At 34.5% G+C, this 15,532-nt stretch overlaps 1 protein-coding gene across 5 annotated transcripts in view; it reads left to right on the top strand.

Annotated features, from left to right (window-relative positions):
* COG6 (component of oligomeric golgi complex 6) overlaps positions 1 to 15,532 on the top strand; it is a 149,672-nt gene that overhangs the window by 69,960 nt on the left and 64,180 nt on the right. For all 5 annotated transcript variants that reach the window (XM_038573155.1, XM_038573153.1, XM_038573157.1 and 2 more), the window contains 5 exons: positions 837 to 968; positions 1,321 to 1,488; positions 4,494 to 4,601; positions 5,725 to 5,778; positions 8,365 to 8,444. In XM_038573155.1, coding sequence (XP_038429083.1) covers positions 837 to 968; positions 1,321 to 1,488; positions 4,494 to 4,601; positions 5,725 to 5,778; positions 8,365 to 8,444 — 542 coding nt within the window. The remainder of the gene's footprint in view (positions 1 to 836; positions 969 to 1,320; positions 1,489 to 4,493; positions 4,602 to 5,724; positions 5,779 to 8,364; positions 8,445 to 15,532) is intronic.

Below are 15,532 nucleotides of genomic sequence, written 5' to 3'. Positions count from 1 at the left end.
AATGGTAATCTGAAATGTTCATTTATTTCCTTTTTCTTCTTTTTTTAAAGATTTTATCTATTTATTCATGAGAGATAGAGAGAGAGAGGCAGATACATAGGCAGAGGGAGAAGCAGGCTCCATGCAGGGAGCCCAATGTTGGACTCGATCTTGGGACTCCAGGATCACACCCTGAGCCGAAGGCAAATGGCTCAAACGCTGAGCCACCTAGGCGTCTCAATGATAATCTAAAATGTAAAATAGTCTTTAACTTCAGTGCTTAAAATTTTAATGACAGTGTTATACTGTGTAGAATATAGTGTGCATTGTATTTTTGTGAAGTGTATAGCCCATAGATTAATCACCTGAAAATTGTGTATGGTGCTTACTGAAAGATAGATTCCTAGACCCCAAACCTATGCATATTGAACCAAAATATCTAAGATCTGGGCCTAGGGATGGATGATGATTCTTAGTTATGTTATTGTTGGGGGAATACTGGTTTCTAGAATGCCTTTTTATTATGATTTGGGCTAAAAAAAACAAAACAGTAAGCCATTTCAAGTTTGTATAAATATATAATTCTACAATTCAAAGACTTCTAAGTTTTCTTAAAACTTTTTGAATTTTAGAAGTGCAAATTCTATATAGCGGTGAGAAGAATATATTCTGTAATAATAAAGCAAAACACTTGTGTCACTTTCTATGCTTATTAGTATAACCTATTGATAAATTATGATTTTGTAATGTGTCAAAGCTTTACATATTTTATAAGTATTTTACTGTGAATTGCATTCATTTATACATTAAAAGTTAGTGAAAAATGTAAGCTGTGGGTAAACCACCTTTTATTTTAGGTTGAGCTCCCACCACCTGATCTTGGACCGAGCTCTGCATTAAATCAGACACTCATGTTGTTGCGTGAAGTTCTGGCATCTCACGATTCTTCAGTTGTACCATTAGATGCCCGTCAAGCTGACTTTGTACAAGTATGCTATAAATAATTTTATATTTTTTAATATAAAATTTTTTATATTTATTGCTCCTCTATTATACGTTGTTAAAATTCTGACATTTTATAACCCATACATTTTAACAATTCCATTAGTTTTTCCTTCAAATATTAAACCAGCTCTCTTTAGTTTGAAAAATATTTTATTCAGTGATGCTCATTGTAAAAGACATTGTGAGAACTGTACCATTTAATCTTTTTTAAATGTACTTCTGTCAGTTGACCCCCTTCCAATCAGTTTGACATTTATACTGAAGTACTGTTAACCCAGGCCTGTTATCACTGATTGGAAAATAAAGAATAAATTTCATTTGATTTTTCATTTATAGGTTTTATCATGTGTCTTGGATCCTCTCCTGCAAATGTGTACTGTATCTGCCAGCAATTTAGGCACAGCTGACATGGCCACTTTCATGGTCAATTCACTATATATGATGAAGACAACACTAGCTCTGTTTGAGTTCACTGACAGACGTCTAGAAATGCTGCAGTTTCAGGTAAATTTACCATAAGATGACAGCTCACTGTGATGGAGCCTTTTTTTCTGCATACGATATCAGATACTGGCTTTGATCCAATTTCAGAGACCTATTTTCTATAAATCTTTTGGTGTAGTCTGATGGAAGTCCTCTCTCGCTCGCTCGCTCGCTCGATATTTTGGTTTTGGGGGGGAAGTTAGAATATGTATTTTATTCAAACCATAGTTTGTGATGGTGGAATGAAGCTTTTCTTATTGATTGGAACAGTTATTCTGTATGCAGATTTCAGTTTCTGAACTGTGAATAATATGCTATATTTTTCAAGCTTTCTAGCTAGTGCAGAAGGTGTTACAGAGGACAGATATATTTTTATCTATGTGTAAACCAGTGTTAGGCAAAACATTACAGTTTGTTATACCAATGACTCTAGTCCTGTAAGCCAAATGGTATCACTTAACAATTTGTAAAGTGGCTAAAACAAAGCCATTTGTAAAATTTACCAGATATTTGGCTTCTGATTTTGAAATAGTTATTTTTGGTATATATGATGTTCTTAAAAAAAATTCTGAATGTTCTGTTATTACAAGTATATAAGTAATTTGGCAGTGGCTATAGTAAAAATATATTTGTAAAGTTTTAGGGATTCTAAGGAATAAGTTTCGGGCAGCCTGGGTGGCTCAGTGGTTTAGTGCTGCCTTCGGCCCAGGGTGTGATCCTGGAGACCCAGGATCGAGTCCCACCTCGGGCTCCCTGCATGGAGCCTGCTTCTCCCTCTGCCTGTCTCTCATGAATAAATAAATAAAATCTTAAAAAAAAAAAAAAGAATATAAGTTTTGATACATTTAAACCTTTGATATGATCTAATTCCTAATTCCTTCTTTCAAAAGAAATATAATGAAGTATGATTAATTTTCCTTTGGTACATAACTCTTTTTTTGTGGAACTAATAAATTTTTTTTAAAAGAATTCACTGGTTTTTCCTGTATTTATCACTAATTCAGCCCTTAAACTCTGCCATTTGTGTAAATCTTTTCTCAAGGAGTTCAGATATATCAGGTGTTCATTGATCTGTTTTATCACCAATTATCTGTGTTTCTTAAATATTCTGTAGTCCTGTTTTGCATTCCAAGGGGATAAGCCCCATGCTTGCTGATTGGCTGTTGGCCAATGCTAGTTGCATAGGCCAGCCCAGAGCAATGGACTGTACAATGATGTAGATCCTAGAAGGTGTGGCTTATTTAGGACCTCCAAAGAAAATTCACCTTGTTGAATAGAAGAGGCTTGATTTTCAGAGCTTTTCTATCAATAGTCTATTAAATTTCTTTCCCCTCTTACTTGCCTTCTTCCAGTGTTTCAAGTAAGTTCAGGCTAGTCTGACTCTTTTCTTTGTGGTAACTTATTCTGTCCATCTGGAAGCTTGTAAGGATTTTCCTTTGAGTTCAGGTATTTCCTCAGGATATTTTTTTTGGTATGTCTCCTTTTCCATTATTTCCATTTGGATTTTGCAGAGCCATTTCAGTCTGAAGATTCAATCCTTTCTTTTGCTCAATAACGTTTTCTACTAATTAATTTTCACTTTTCCATCTGTTACTTTTTTTTTTTTCCATCTGTTACTTTTTATATTCTGAAGCTCCTGCCCTTAGTTGGTTTTATCTCCAGAATCTCTCTTCTAATTTCTTTTTATATCTCTTTAGTTTAATCTTTCTTCGATGTTACTGTATTGCTTTCCTTCTATTCTTCAGATACTCATTTGGTTTTTAGCATTAACTCTTTCATTATATGTTTATATTTGTACATCTTGTTTTTCTTTGATTTCCAGTAATATAGTTGACTAAAGGCTCTAATTGTGCTTTCTTGGACATTCACTTAAAAAAAATTTTTTTAAAGATTTTATTTATTTATTCATGAGAGACACAGGGGGTGGGACACACAGGAACGCAGGCAGAGGGAGAAGCAGGCTCCATGCAGGGAGCCTGATGTGGGACTCGAACCCGGGTCTCCAGGATCAGGCCCTGGGCTGAAGGCGGCGCTAAACCGCTGAGCCACCCAGGCTGCCCTAAAAAAAAATTAAAATATTCTCTGTCTTTTAATAGTGTTGCCTCCAGAAAAGGTACGTGTTCTTATTATTCATATGAGTTTTTCTCTTAGAACATACCTCTTTCAAGTTAGTTGTAAGTTTTTTAGGGGGAAGGGCTCAGCTATTGGAGTTACTTGGACAGTGGCAAGCATTCAGATATTAGCAGCACAGTTAGTATACTATGCCATCATGGGCAAACAAACTGGTAAAACTGAGGGAATTCCCTGTCCTGGTAAAAATAAGGGAGTAGCAGACTTATTCCCACTAGGAAATACTTCAGCCCACCAGGGAAGTCTACTTCTGGGGATTCTGTCCCTGTTAGCATTAGATGGCCTCCTCAAAAATAATACAAAGCAGGTGAACACATACAACTCACTTCTTAGCTGGGTCTTTGTAGGCAGTTCCTAAACTTGACGTCTTTGACTAACCTTCTGCCAGGTCCTCAACTTTCCCTAATTGTAACAAACCTGCTTCTCCAGATGGCACATTTGAATGTTTGACTCAGTCCAGGAAGTTGGGAGGGTGAGGGTATGTGGAGGTCTGTAACATCAGGCCCTCATCTTCTCAGAAGTCTTCCTAAGTATTTCATTTTGCACTGTTGTTGTTTTTAGTGTTTTTTGCTTCTTTGTTTGTGTTTTGCTTATTGCCATCTTTGAAGAGAGTTGATAAGCAACTCAGATTTTTTTGACTACTGGCTAGTCCTGGAATCCTCTTCAGTTACCATTTTTAAAGTGAGACACTCTCCTCCTTTTGTAGGAGGACTTACTCTTTGGGGGAGGAAAAGCTTTCTGTCACAGAAGCAGCCCTTGTGCCTCGTGGTCTGGCCTCATAGTCACTGCAAAGAGCAAGCCCATGATGAAAAGCTGACTCCAGGGTGGTCTACTTCTACTCTCTTCAGTCTTACTCTTCTTTTAAAATATTTTCTTTCTGACATATTTTATTTTAGATTGAAGCACATTTGGACACACTTATAAATGAGCAAGCTTCTTACGTCTTAACTAGAGCAGGCTTGAGTTACATCTATAACACTGTACAGCAACATAAACCAGAACAGGTAAGGACATGGGTGTTCCTAATTAGAGAAATGCCCATGTAGAGCATGGGTTCCAGAGCTAGACTCTAGTTTGAGTCTTGGCTCTGCCACTTAATAGCTATTTTTCATTGGAAAAGTGACTTACCTTTCTGTCTCTATTTACTCATCTGTGGGATTGGGGTAATAATAGTATCTGTAGCAAAGGGTTGTTCAGAAGGTTAAGTGATATAATACATGTAGAGTTCTTAGATGACTACCTGAGATGTAGTAAAGTGCCCCCAAATGTTAACTCTCCTTTTTAATATGGATAACTTTAGTTAAAAGTAATGAAAATGAAACTTAGAATTATAAAATGTATAAAGGATATTCATACTGGGTAATTTTTCAGAGTCCTATATCACTATCAGTTAATTGAATGCATAGATTACTATGTAAATTCAGTCATCCCTTTAACTTAGCAAATCTTTGTTTATTACTTTGGAAAGGTAAATACTTTGAGGCCGGCATAAGATCTTGTTATGTTATAGAACTCCAGTGGAAATAGAGAAGGGAGTGGGGGAACCCGAGAAATCCATGTAAGCATCTGCCTTGAAAAAGCAAAGAACTCATTTAAATGGTATTAACATGAAAAATATTTTATAGTCCAGGAACTCTTAAAAGCTTCATTTAGCTTTTAAAAATCACCAGTCCCAAGTTTTTTATTCTGATAAAGCAGCAAGCAAATTTCTACCAAAAAGGAATCAATTCTGCTGCTTTTTTTACTATCTATAATTGTCAGAGTGCAACTTCAAGCCTCCATGTCTAACTGACATTTTCTAAGTGCTTCCTTGTATTTTTGTCTTGCTTATATGTAAATCTGAAATATCCTGGTATTTCCCTTGTTAATAAACTTGTGCTTGTCACTTCCTCCAACAAATATGATTGCGTGCCTTCATGCTACTTTCAGAAAAATAAATCATAGTCCCTGCTCTAATTGAGGTTGAAGAGATGATACTTGAATTCTTTGGAAAGGAGCTGAATTTCCAAATCTGGGGAATCTATTAGTGGACTGTATTTCATGAGTGAACTGAAACTATAGCACCTTTATTTTATTTATTTATTTATTTTTTTACATCTTATTTTTTTGTTTTGTTTTACTTTTTAGGGCTCTTTAGCTAATTTGCCCAACCTAGATTCTGTGGCACTGAAGGCTGCAATGGTAAGTGAATAGTAAAACATTTCAACATAGGTTTCCTCGTAGAACATTATTAATTTTTTCCTGGGTGGTAATTTTATCTCTTAATATACTACATTCACATTGGGTGCAATAATAAAGATTGTACACATGTGTCCTTTAAGGTCTGGCCAAGATATATATTTGTAGTAATATTCCACTCATCCATACCTGTTTAGGTTTTCTTCATTTTCAGAGTTTTACTCCTAGCATGATGGAGAAACAAAAATAATGGATGCAAAGAAGTTAGGCCATATGTCATTAAAGACTTCCTACAGTTATAGTAGTTAGTTTAGTAGGAAGGCTTATAGTTCTTGATTTCTTCCTGAGATGATAACTGAAACTGATTCCAACCTTAAAATAACATATTACTCTTGAGTGTGAGACTCCTCGAACCTCCACTTTTATTTCCTTCTTTTCAAGTGAAGAGCTTGCTTGCACATCCTTTCTGCCTGAGCACCACTTCTTGTAGCATATTTCCATGTCTTAAGTATATACTTTACATTAATGCAAATCCACCAGTTGGAGGATACTCATTTAGTTCTCATAGGATGATTTTGTTTGGAAGCTTTATAATACACTATCAGCAATAATAACAAAAATGATCAATAATAACACCAGCCATTAGTATTTATTGAGCATGCCACTGTTTTTCATGTATTAACTCTGATCCTCCAAACAACCCCATTCAACCTAGGACTTAACTCTCAACTACTATGCCATCTATCCTGTCCTAAGTATTTAAATACTCACATATGCTCACTACTGCAATGGCTTGACTTTAACACATAGTTCTCCTGGATGACTTTTTTGATGCCAAGGCTTTGTTACCTTTCATCTTACTGAGCTAAATTAAAGAAAGCGATAACAATGTAAAGAGTTCAGAGCCGACAATATTATTAGGTAAAGTAGATTTTAAAAACACTAGAAAAGATAAATAAGGAACATTATGTCAGGATAAAAGGTAATATGTAATATGTATATATAGATAGAGAAGTACTAGTCCTAACTTCTATTCATCAGACATCACAGTAAGAACTAAAAATATGAAGATTTTATTCTAAAAAGTTTAAATAAAAATAAATGAAAATGAATACATTTTAGATTAATAAAAAAAGATAAGTTTCTTAGAAAGTGGTAGTAGTCCCACTTCAAGGTACTCCCTCCCCACAAAATGAACACGTAAGTCTACACAAAGATTAGTTAGTACTCAATAAATGTGTTTCCTCCCTCTCTTTCTCTCCTCACCAACACATATCCAATCCATAATATAAACCCACAAAATATATTTAAACCCCATTACAAATAATTTTGTGCTTGGTCTTAAACTTTAATAGCAATTAAGTTGAGTATCTGTTCAAAGAAACAGAATCTTGTTTTATGTGTGGTCTGCCATTTTATATATAACTGTCTGTTGGATTTGATTGAATGCTTCAGGGCACTTCAGATCAGCATATCCCAAGCTTGAACTCTTCTAAGTTTTCCCTGCCCCATCCCCCCAAGTCCTCTTCCAAGTTTCCAAACTCAGAAAGTGGTAAGAGCATCTGTCCATTATTGTTTCAACTAAATAAATGTGAAAAGAATGCAGTTATGAATTGTGATAATGCTGTGAATTAAATTATACAGACTCACTGATGATTTTACGATCCAGTGTTCTTCTATCTACCATGTTATTGTCCTTGTAGTCTAAGATGCTATAATAGCTACTTATCTGGTGTCCTTGCATCCATCATTACAACCTTCCCTTCTAGCTGTAGCAGGAATAGCTTCTTAAAACTTAAATCAAATTATTCCCCTCCTTCAGTGGTTTCCTAAATGCTTTTACCAATAAGAATGAAAATCCTTTTAAAAAGTGTAGGAGACCTACATGAACTGATCTGTTAGCCCTTTTTTCTCACTTAAGCCTTTATCCATGCTGTCCTATCCTTGACACCCCCACAGCCTTCACTGCACACACTCTTAGTTAATAATCTCTATTCAATGCTAAGATCTCACTTCAAATGTCCTTTACCAAACACAGAAACTACGTCCATCCTCCTGATTTATACTTTTATAATATTTTGGTATTTTCCTTCATAGCATCTAACACAATTTGTGATTATATATTTATTTACACTACAGTTTATTATTTTTCTTCGTAGGTCATAAGCTCTGTGAGCTAGGGGCTGTCCCCTTTTGCTCACCATTATATACACTTTACCTAATATAGTACCTTCCTAATAGTAGGTCCTCAATAAATATTAGTTGATTAAAAAATTAACAATTAACAAATACAGTAGATTTAAGGAAATAAGGTAGATTTGAAACCTGATGACTTGTTAATATTGGTTTGGTGAAGTTTGGTGAAGGAGATTAAGGTGAATAACTTGGATTCAGAATTAAGAAGTTGACACTTTTAGGAAATTTTAGTTAGAATGTTGAAGCAATAACTCATTTTGTTCACAAAGAACTCATTATTTGTACCATGGTATATTTGCTGAGATTTTAACCCTTATAACTGACGGTTATATTTGATATATCTGTTGGCAAATACATGCACTTTATGTTTTGTTCTTTCTCTGTTTCATGTAGGTTCAGTTTGATCGTTACTTGTCAGCCCCAGATAGCCTGCTAATGCCACAGCTGAACTTTCTTCTAAGTGCCACAGTGAAGTAAGTATCTTTTGGTCTCAACTACTTGGTAAAGATTCGTATATTTTTAAAGATACCAAGCACATTTCTTAGAGAAAATTTATTTTCAAGAATAGATTTTTTAAATTTTTTATTTATTTATGATAGTCACAGAGAGAGAGAGAGAGAGAGAGAGAGAGAGGCAGAGACATAGGCAGAGGGAGAAGCAGGCTCCATGCACTGAGAGCCTGACGTGGGATTCGATCCCGGGTCTCCAAGATCGCGCCCTGGGCCAAAGGCAGGCGCCAAACCGCTGCGCCACCCAGGGATCCCTTCAAGAATAGATTTACCATTGAAGATCTATGTTACCAAAGTTGTATTATGCCTGAGCACCCATAAAAGATCTGACCTGACCCTGTTCGTACTTATTGCTTTCATGTATATGGCTCCAAAATCTCTTTTTATTATTTATTATTTTTTATTTTATTATTTTTAAAAGATTTTATTTATTTATTCAGGAGAGACACAGAGAGGCAGACACAGGCAGAGGGAGAAGCAGGCTCCATGCAGGGAGCCTAATGCGGGACTTGATCCTGGGACTCCAGGATCACGCCCTGGGCCAAAGGCAGGCGCTAAATCGCTGAGCCACCCAGGAATCCTCAAAATCTCTTTTTTGTAAATGTTTTTTAAAGTTAATGTGAATATAATTGGATACGGTATAGCCATAATACCAAAATTCCCTTATATTAACAAACATGTCAGGATGACATTGAAAATGTCATGGAAGATTAATAATATATTAATTGTATAGTGTATGCATCTTATAGACTATTTTGGATCTGTAGATATATTTTTAATTGTTCGGTATCACATACTTATCAGGAATGTGTTCAAGACAAAAAACTATACATTAAAATCTTAGAATGTTACAGTTAGAAGAAACAGAAAGATCATAGTCTGACTTTGTTGATTATAAGGAACATATTGACAAATTTAAATTGTCCTAAAGTAGGAAATTTGAACTATACATTTTTTTTTCTCCCCATTCACCCAGCTGTATATCAAATGCTTTCTATATAACAGGCACCAAGGATTAAGATTTAAAAGACATTTGCACTGTCTTCTTGGAGATTATAGTCTGTTGGGTCAATTAGACATGTGAACAAATATTTATATTAAAAACTACACTAAGGAAAGAATGATCAAACGTGAAGAAAATATTTCAGTGGTACAGAGATAGTGGTACACTTGTTTTCTGTTTTTTCTTGAGAGTAGATCTACAGCAATAAATAAAACAAGGAGGCAGCTTTTGGTTCAACAAGCAGAAAAATTTGGTATCAATTAGAATTGGCTGGAAATGGGGGAAGCCCAGGTAGCTCAGCGGTTTAGCCCAGGGTGTGACCTTGGAGACCCGTAAGCAAAATGACCCTGGAGACCCGAGATCGAGTCCCGCATCGGGCTCCCTGCATGGAGCCTCCTTCTCCCTCAGCCTGTGTCTCTGCCTGCCTCTCTCTCTCTCTCTTTCTCTCTGTGTCTCTCATGAATAAATAAATAAAAACTTAAAAAAAAAAAAAAAAGAATTGGCTGGAAATGGGATGGAACATTTTTTTCCTCAGGGAAATTTTCCCATATTAGGTGTAGAGTGAAAGATTTAAAAAATTTTTTTTTACTTCAATTGTTTCTTTAAAATAGATCTTTGAAAGGTAAAGCACTATTTTTTAATCTTTTATTTTATTATCCTAGAAGGTCTCATACTATCTACATAACTGGAATTCTAAAGACGTAAGAGATTATAAAAGAAACTCCATTTTGCCATGGCTCAAACTGTTGTGTGTGTTTCTTAAATTATTTTTGTAAGTGATTACCTGCAACTCTTTTAGATTTAGCCACGTTTCAATCTTAGTATTTGAGTGTTGAGTTGTTTGGAGCATTGCTCCAAAACATACCATTATTCTTTTCATTTTATGCTAATTGAGGGGAAATTTTAATGTGTTTTATAAAGGACGGCATGTAACCCAGGTTCCAGAAGGGAGAGAATGGACAGATTTGGCTACCTAACACTTTAAAGTTTTAGGTTTTGTTGTTTTTTTTACACAAAACAACAGTATAAACTAAGTTAAAATATAAGCAATAATATGGAACAATTTTGCAAGTTATATAACAGACAAGTTATCCTTAATATATTCTTAATATTGAAGAGAATCCCACAAATCAGGACAAAGCAGTAGAAAAACAGGCACTGTATGTTTGGACAATTCACAGAAGAAATGCAAATGGCAAATAAATATGAGAACATAATGATGATCAAAAATGCAAATTAAAACAGCAATGAGAATTTTTGCCTATCAGAATACTAACAAAAAGTATGTTATATGCTAATGAAAGGGTCTGGGAAAATGGGCATTATTTCATATGCTGTTGATGAGAATATAAATTAGTACAATCCTTCTAGAGGGCAATTTGATAAGATTCATCAAAATTTTAAGAGTGTACATCCTTATTAGATTCAGGGATACTTCTTAATAGATTTTCCACCCTTTCATAAACTGTAATAATAGTTTAAAATAAAGTTACAAAACTAGCAGTGGGATTGAGCATGTTCTATGACTCTATCTGAATTCTCTATCTGTGAGGGCTCCTCAGATTTTTCTAAAGCGTAAATGATATTTCAAATCAGATGTTTGTCTTTTATTACAGAATTATTTTAGTTTTGCATTTGCTTTTATTGTTTTGCTGGTTAACAATAATGTAAATTTTTTTGTTTTTATTAACAACCAAATGAACACAATTTTTGGTACATTGTTTTGAAATCTAAATTTTTAAATTCTATTGTTTTTATTTTTATTTATTTTTAAAGATAGATTTATTTATTATTTATTTATTTATTTATTTATTTATTTATTTATGATAGACAGAGAGAGAGAGAGAGAGAGAGAGAGAGAGGCAGAGACACAGGAGGAGGGAGAAGTAGTCTCCATGCCGGGACCCTGACGTGGGACTCGATCCCAGGACTCCTGGATTGCGCCCTGGGCCAAAGGCAGGCACTAAACCACTGAGCCACCCCAGGGATCCCTTATATTGTTTTTATAGTATGTACCTAATATCCTGTTATAAATTCTTACTAATATAATGACTTTTTAAAATTGAGATATGCATATAAATAATAATAGGACAACTAAGAGAAATTGCTTAGTATCTATCTAATTACCACTTTTTTCTTTCTTTTTTTAAAAAAATTTTATTTATTTATTCATGAGAGACACAGAGAGAGAGAGAGGCAGAGACACAGGCAGACGGAGAAGCAGGCTCCACGCAGGGAGCCCGATGTGGGACTCGATCCTGGGACTCCAGGATCATGCCCTGGGCCAAAGGCAGATGCTCAACTGCTGAGCCACCCAGGCGTCCCTACCACTTTTTTCATTCAGGAAATTTCTAAGATATTATTTGCAAAGTATTCTAAAATTAAAATATAACCTGTGAATGTATTTTCAGAAGAAAAATACATCAAATTGGCTACTTATTTTAAAAATTGGGGCTGCTTTGAAAATATTGGGCATTTTACACATTTAAGACTCACCATGAAGGCAGGTTTTCTAACTACTTTTTTTCCCTTTTCTAAATTGATGATATTTTATTTTCAAAATTAACTTTTATTCTAATTTCTGCCACTGTATAGGCACAGAATTTATTTGATCTTATTTTTAAAGTATTTGAGATAATAGGACAGTACTTTTATTCAGTTAAATTTTGAACTTTTTCAAAATGATTCATTTTTAATCAAAATTAATTTCATATTTTTATGTCATCAATTTCTTTTCTATTCATATTCTATTTAAAATGTCAACTAGCAGATGGTCTGCCTTCAGCTCAGGTTATGATTCTGGGGGTCCTGGGAGCCAGTCCCGCATGGAGCTCCCTGCTTAGCAGGAAGTCGGCTTCTCCCTCTGCCCCTGCCCCCAGCTTATGATCTTTCTCATGCTCTCATCTTTCTCTCTCTATCTCAAATATATAAATAAAAATTAAAAATGTAGTAAATAAAATGTCAGTTGTTTCTTTGAAATGTATCTTTGAAATGTAAAGCATTATTTTCTAATCTTTTAAAAATTTTGTTAATATTCTGCTCTCCTGCACTTTAGTGTGGTTGCAGTGTATTTGGGACACCTGTTACTCTTGTCTCCCTTTTTTGTCTTAGAGTTTGATGGCCTTTCAAAGGAGATTTTGATTGAATGCCTCAGCCTTGAAATAAACTATTGAATAAATTTAAGTAGCCAAGAAGCCAAGTTGTATAGAAAATGAACAAGAGGGGAAGAAAATAGTTTTAAGGATTTCTTCCTTCCTTTCTTCCTTGGAGTGAATTAGAAGGATGTATTCTTTATTCAGTGCTAAACTACAATATTCACCTTTCAATGGTGTAAATATACAGATTGGATTACAGAAACCACAGTTTAAAATATTTAAGTTATTCTCCTGTCTTTTCTTAATGATTCAGAATTACTTCTGTGAGTAACTTAAGAAATAAAGGGAATTATAGATATCTCCTAACGTTGAGCATATAGAAAAATGGATGTGATTCGACAACTCTTGTTCAGGAATCTTTCTCTATTATGTATATTAGGAAAATAATATAATACTATAAAAATAATGTCTTTAGAGGAAATTTTTTTTTAAAGAAATAGAATAATTTTTCTTTTCCTCTTTTTTTTTTTTTTTAAACTGCCTCCTTTTAAGCCACTTGTATTTACTGTCAGGAACACCTGTATCAATAAAAATAAAATAAGTTTTGGGGGAAAGAACAACTACTGGAAAACTGTGAGAGGAAAAGTAACTGATTGCACAATGCTTTAGAGACTTCAGAAAGTCCAAGCCTTAAAAGCAGGTTAATTTTGTCCTACATTAAAGGCTACTTTAGCAGGTTAATTTTGTCCTACATTAAAGGCTACTTTAGACTCCAAGAAGCTTAAAAACAAACTCTAAAAAATCATGGCGATCTTTAACTCAACTAAATGCCTTCCAGAACAAAACTTAGCAACCTTAAGATTGACAACAAACATAGATAATCAACAGTGTAGCATTTATAATGCAATAAAAAATTACTTAGGTGAAGTAGTAGGAATATATGAACCAAAACTAGGGAAAAAAAATCTGTCAGCAGAAATAAGCTGACAAATGACAATTTATAGAACTAGCAGGTAAGAACTTTTAAGACTGCTATTTACAGTGCGTTCAGGGACTTAAAGGAAAACATTTTTTTTTTTTTTTTTTTTTTATGATAGTCACAGAGAGAGAGAGAGAGGCAGAGACATAGGCAGAGGGAGAAGCAGGCTCCATGCACCGGGAGCCCGATGTGGGATTCGATCCCGGGTCTCCAGGATCGCGCCCTGGGCCAAAGGCAGGCGCTAAACCGCTGCGCCACCCAGGGATCCCCAGGAAAACATTATTATACTGAGAGAAAAAATGGGGAATTTTACAAAATGAGAATTCTGTACCTAAAAAGTATAATATCTAAATGAATATGAGTGGGTGTAACTATCAGTTGAACCCCTAGAGAGAAAGATCAGTCGACTTGAAAAGAGCACAGTAGAAACTATCCAAACTGAAACACAGATAGAAAAAAAGAAAACACTAGAAAAAGATGGGGGGGGGGGTCTCAGTGAATTGTGACATAATATTAAGCACTCTAAAGTAGGTATGATTGGAGTGTCATTGTGAAATTGAGTCAGAAAAATTTTAAGAAATAAAACAACTTTTTCCAAATGTGACAGAAGACATGAACCCACTGATCCAAGAAGTTTAAAAAAAAAAAACAGAGAAAATTGTACTAGGTTATGCAATAATTGAATTATTGAAAACCAGTGATAAAGAGAGAAATCTTGAAAGCAGCCAGAGGGAAAAAGACATTTTTTATAGGGACTAATGATAAGTTTATTACTGACTTTTTTTTAGAGTCAGTGCAAACCAGAAGACAATAGAAAATCATCTTTAAATGTCTACTTTCATAGTGTATTTATCAAAAGTATCTTTCAAACTGGAAAAGCAATAAATACATTTTGAGATAAATAAAAGTAGAGAGGCTTTATCACTAGTATACTGCACTGTAAGAAATGATAAAAGAAGTCCTTCAGGCTAAAGGAAAACAATATGAGAAGAAACTTCAGATCAACACAGAGGAGTAATGAGCCCAGGAAATGCTAAATATAAAAGATAGTTGACCATTTAAAACAAAAATGCTAATAGTGAATTGTGGAATTTTTAACACATAGAAATTAAATTTATGACAACAAATGCACAAAAGATGGAGTGGGAGGAAAGTAGAAATGTACATTTATGATGTTATAAGGTAATTATATAATATATTTTGAAGGTACATTTTGAACCTTGCAGCAGGCTCTTGAACAAAAATTATCTAACATGCCAATAGATAAAATAGAATGCTAAAAAACAATTATATCAAAACAAAGCAGAAAAGGAAAAGAACAGAAGGGACAAATATAAAACAAATAGAATGACAGACTTAAATTCTACCTTATAAGTAACTATATTAAATACAAAAGGTTTACACACTCCAGTTAAAAGGCAGAGCTTCTTAGATTAGATGAAAAAGCATGGCCCAAATCTTAAAATAATTTGTTCTAACTCTCTGAAGAAATTCCATGCGATTTTGATAGGGATTGCATTAAACGTGTAAATTGCCCTGGGTAACATTGACATTTTCACAATATTAATTCTGCCAATCCATGAGCATGGAATATTTTTCCATCTCTTTGTGTCTTCCTCAGTTTCTTTCAGAAGTGTTCTATAGTTTTTAGGGTATAGATCCTTTACCTCTTTGGTTAGGTTTATTCCTAGGTATCTTATGCTTTTGGGTGCAATTGTAAATGGGATTGACTCCTTAATTTCTCTTTCTTCAGTCTCATTGTTAGTGTATGGAAATGCCACTGACTTCTGGGCATTGATTTTGTATCCTGCCACACTGCCAAATTGCTGTATGAGTTCTAGCAATCTTGGGGTGGAGGCTTTTGGGTTTTCTATGTAGAGTATCATGTCATCAGAGAAGAGGGAGAGTTTGACTTATTCTTTGCCAATTTGAATGCCTTTAATGTCTTTTTGTTGTCTGATTGCTGAGGCTAGGA

Source organism: Canis lupus, chromosome 25, assembly GCF_011100685.1.
Source record: "Canis lupus familiaris isolate Mischka breed German Shepherd chromosome 25, alternate assembly UU_Cfam_GSD_1.0, whole genome shotgun sequence".
In the NCBI taxonomy this organism is placed as follows: Eukaryota; Metazoa; Chordata; class Mammalia; order Carnivora; family Canidae; genus Canis; species Canis lupus.
Note: the sequence above shows the minus strand (reverse complement) of the source record. Positions and strands in the feature narration are given on the sequence as shown.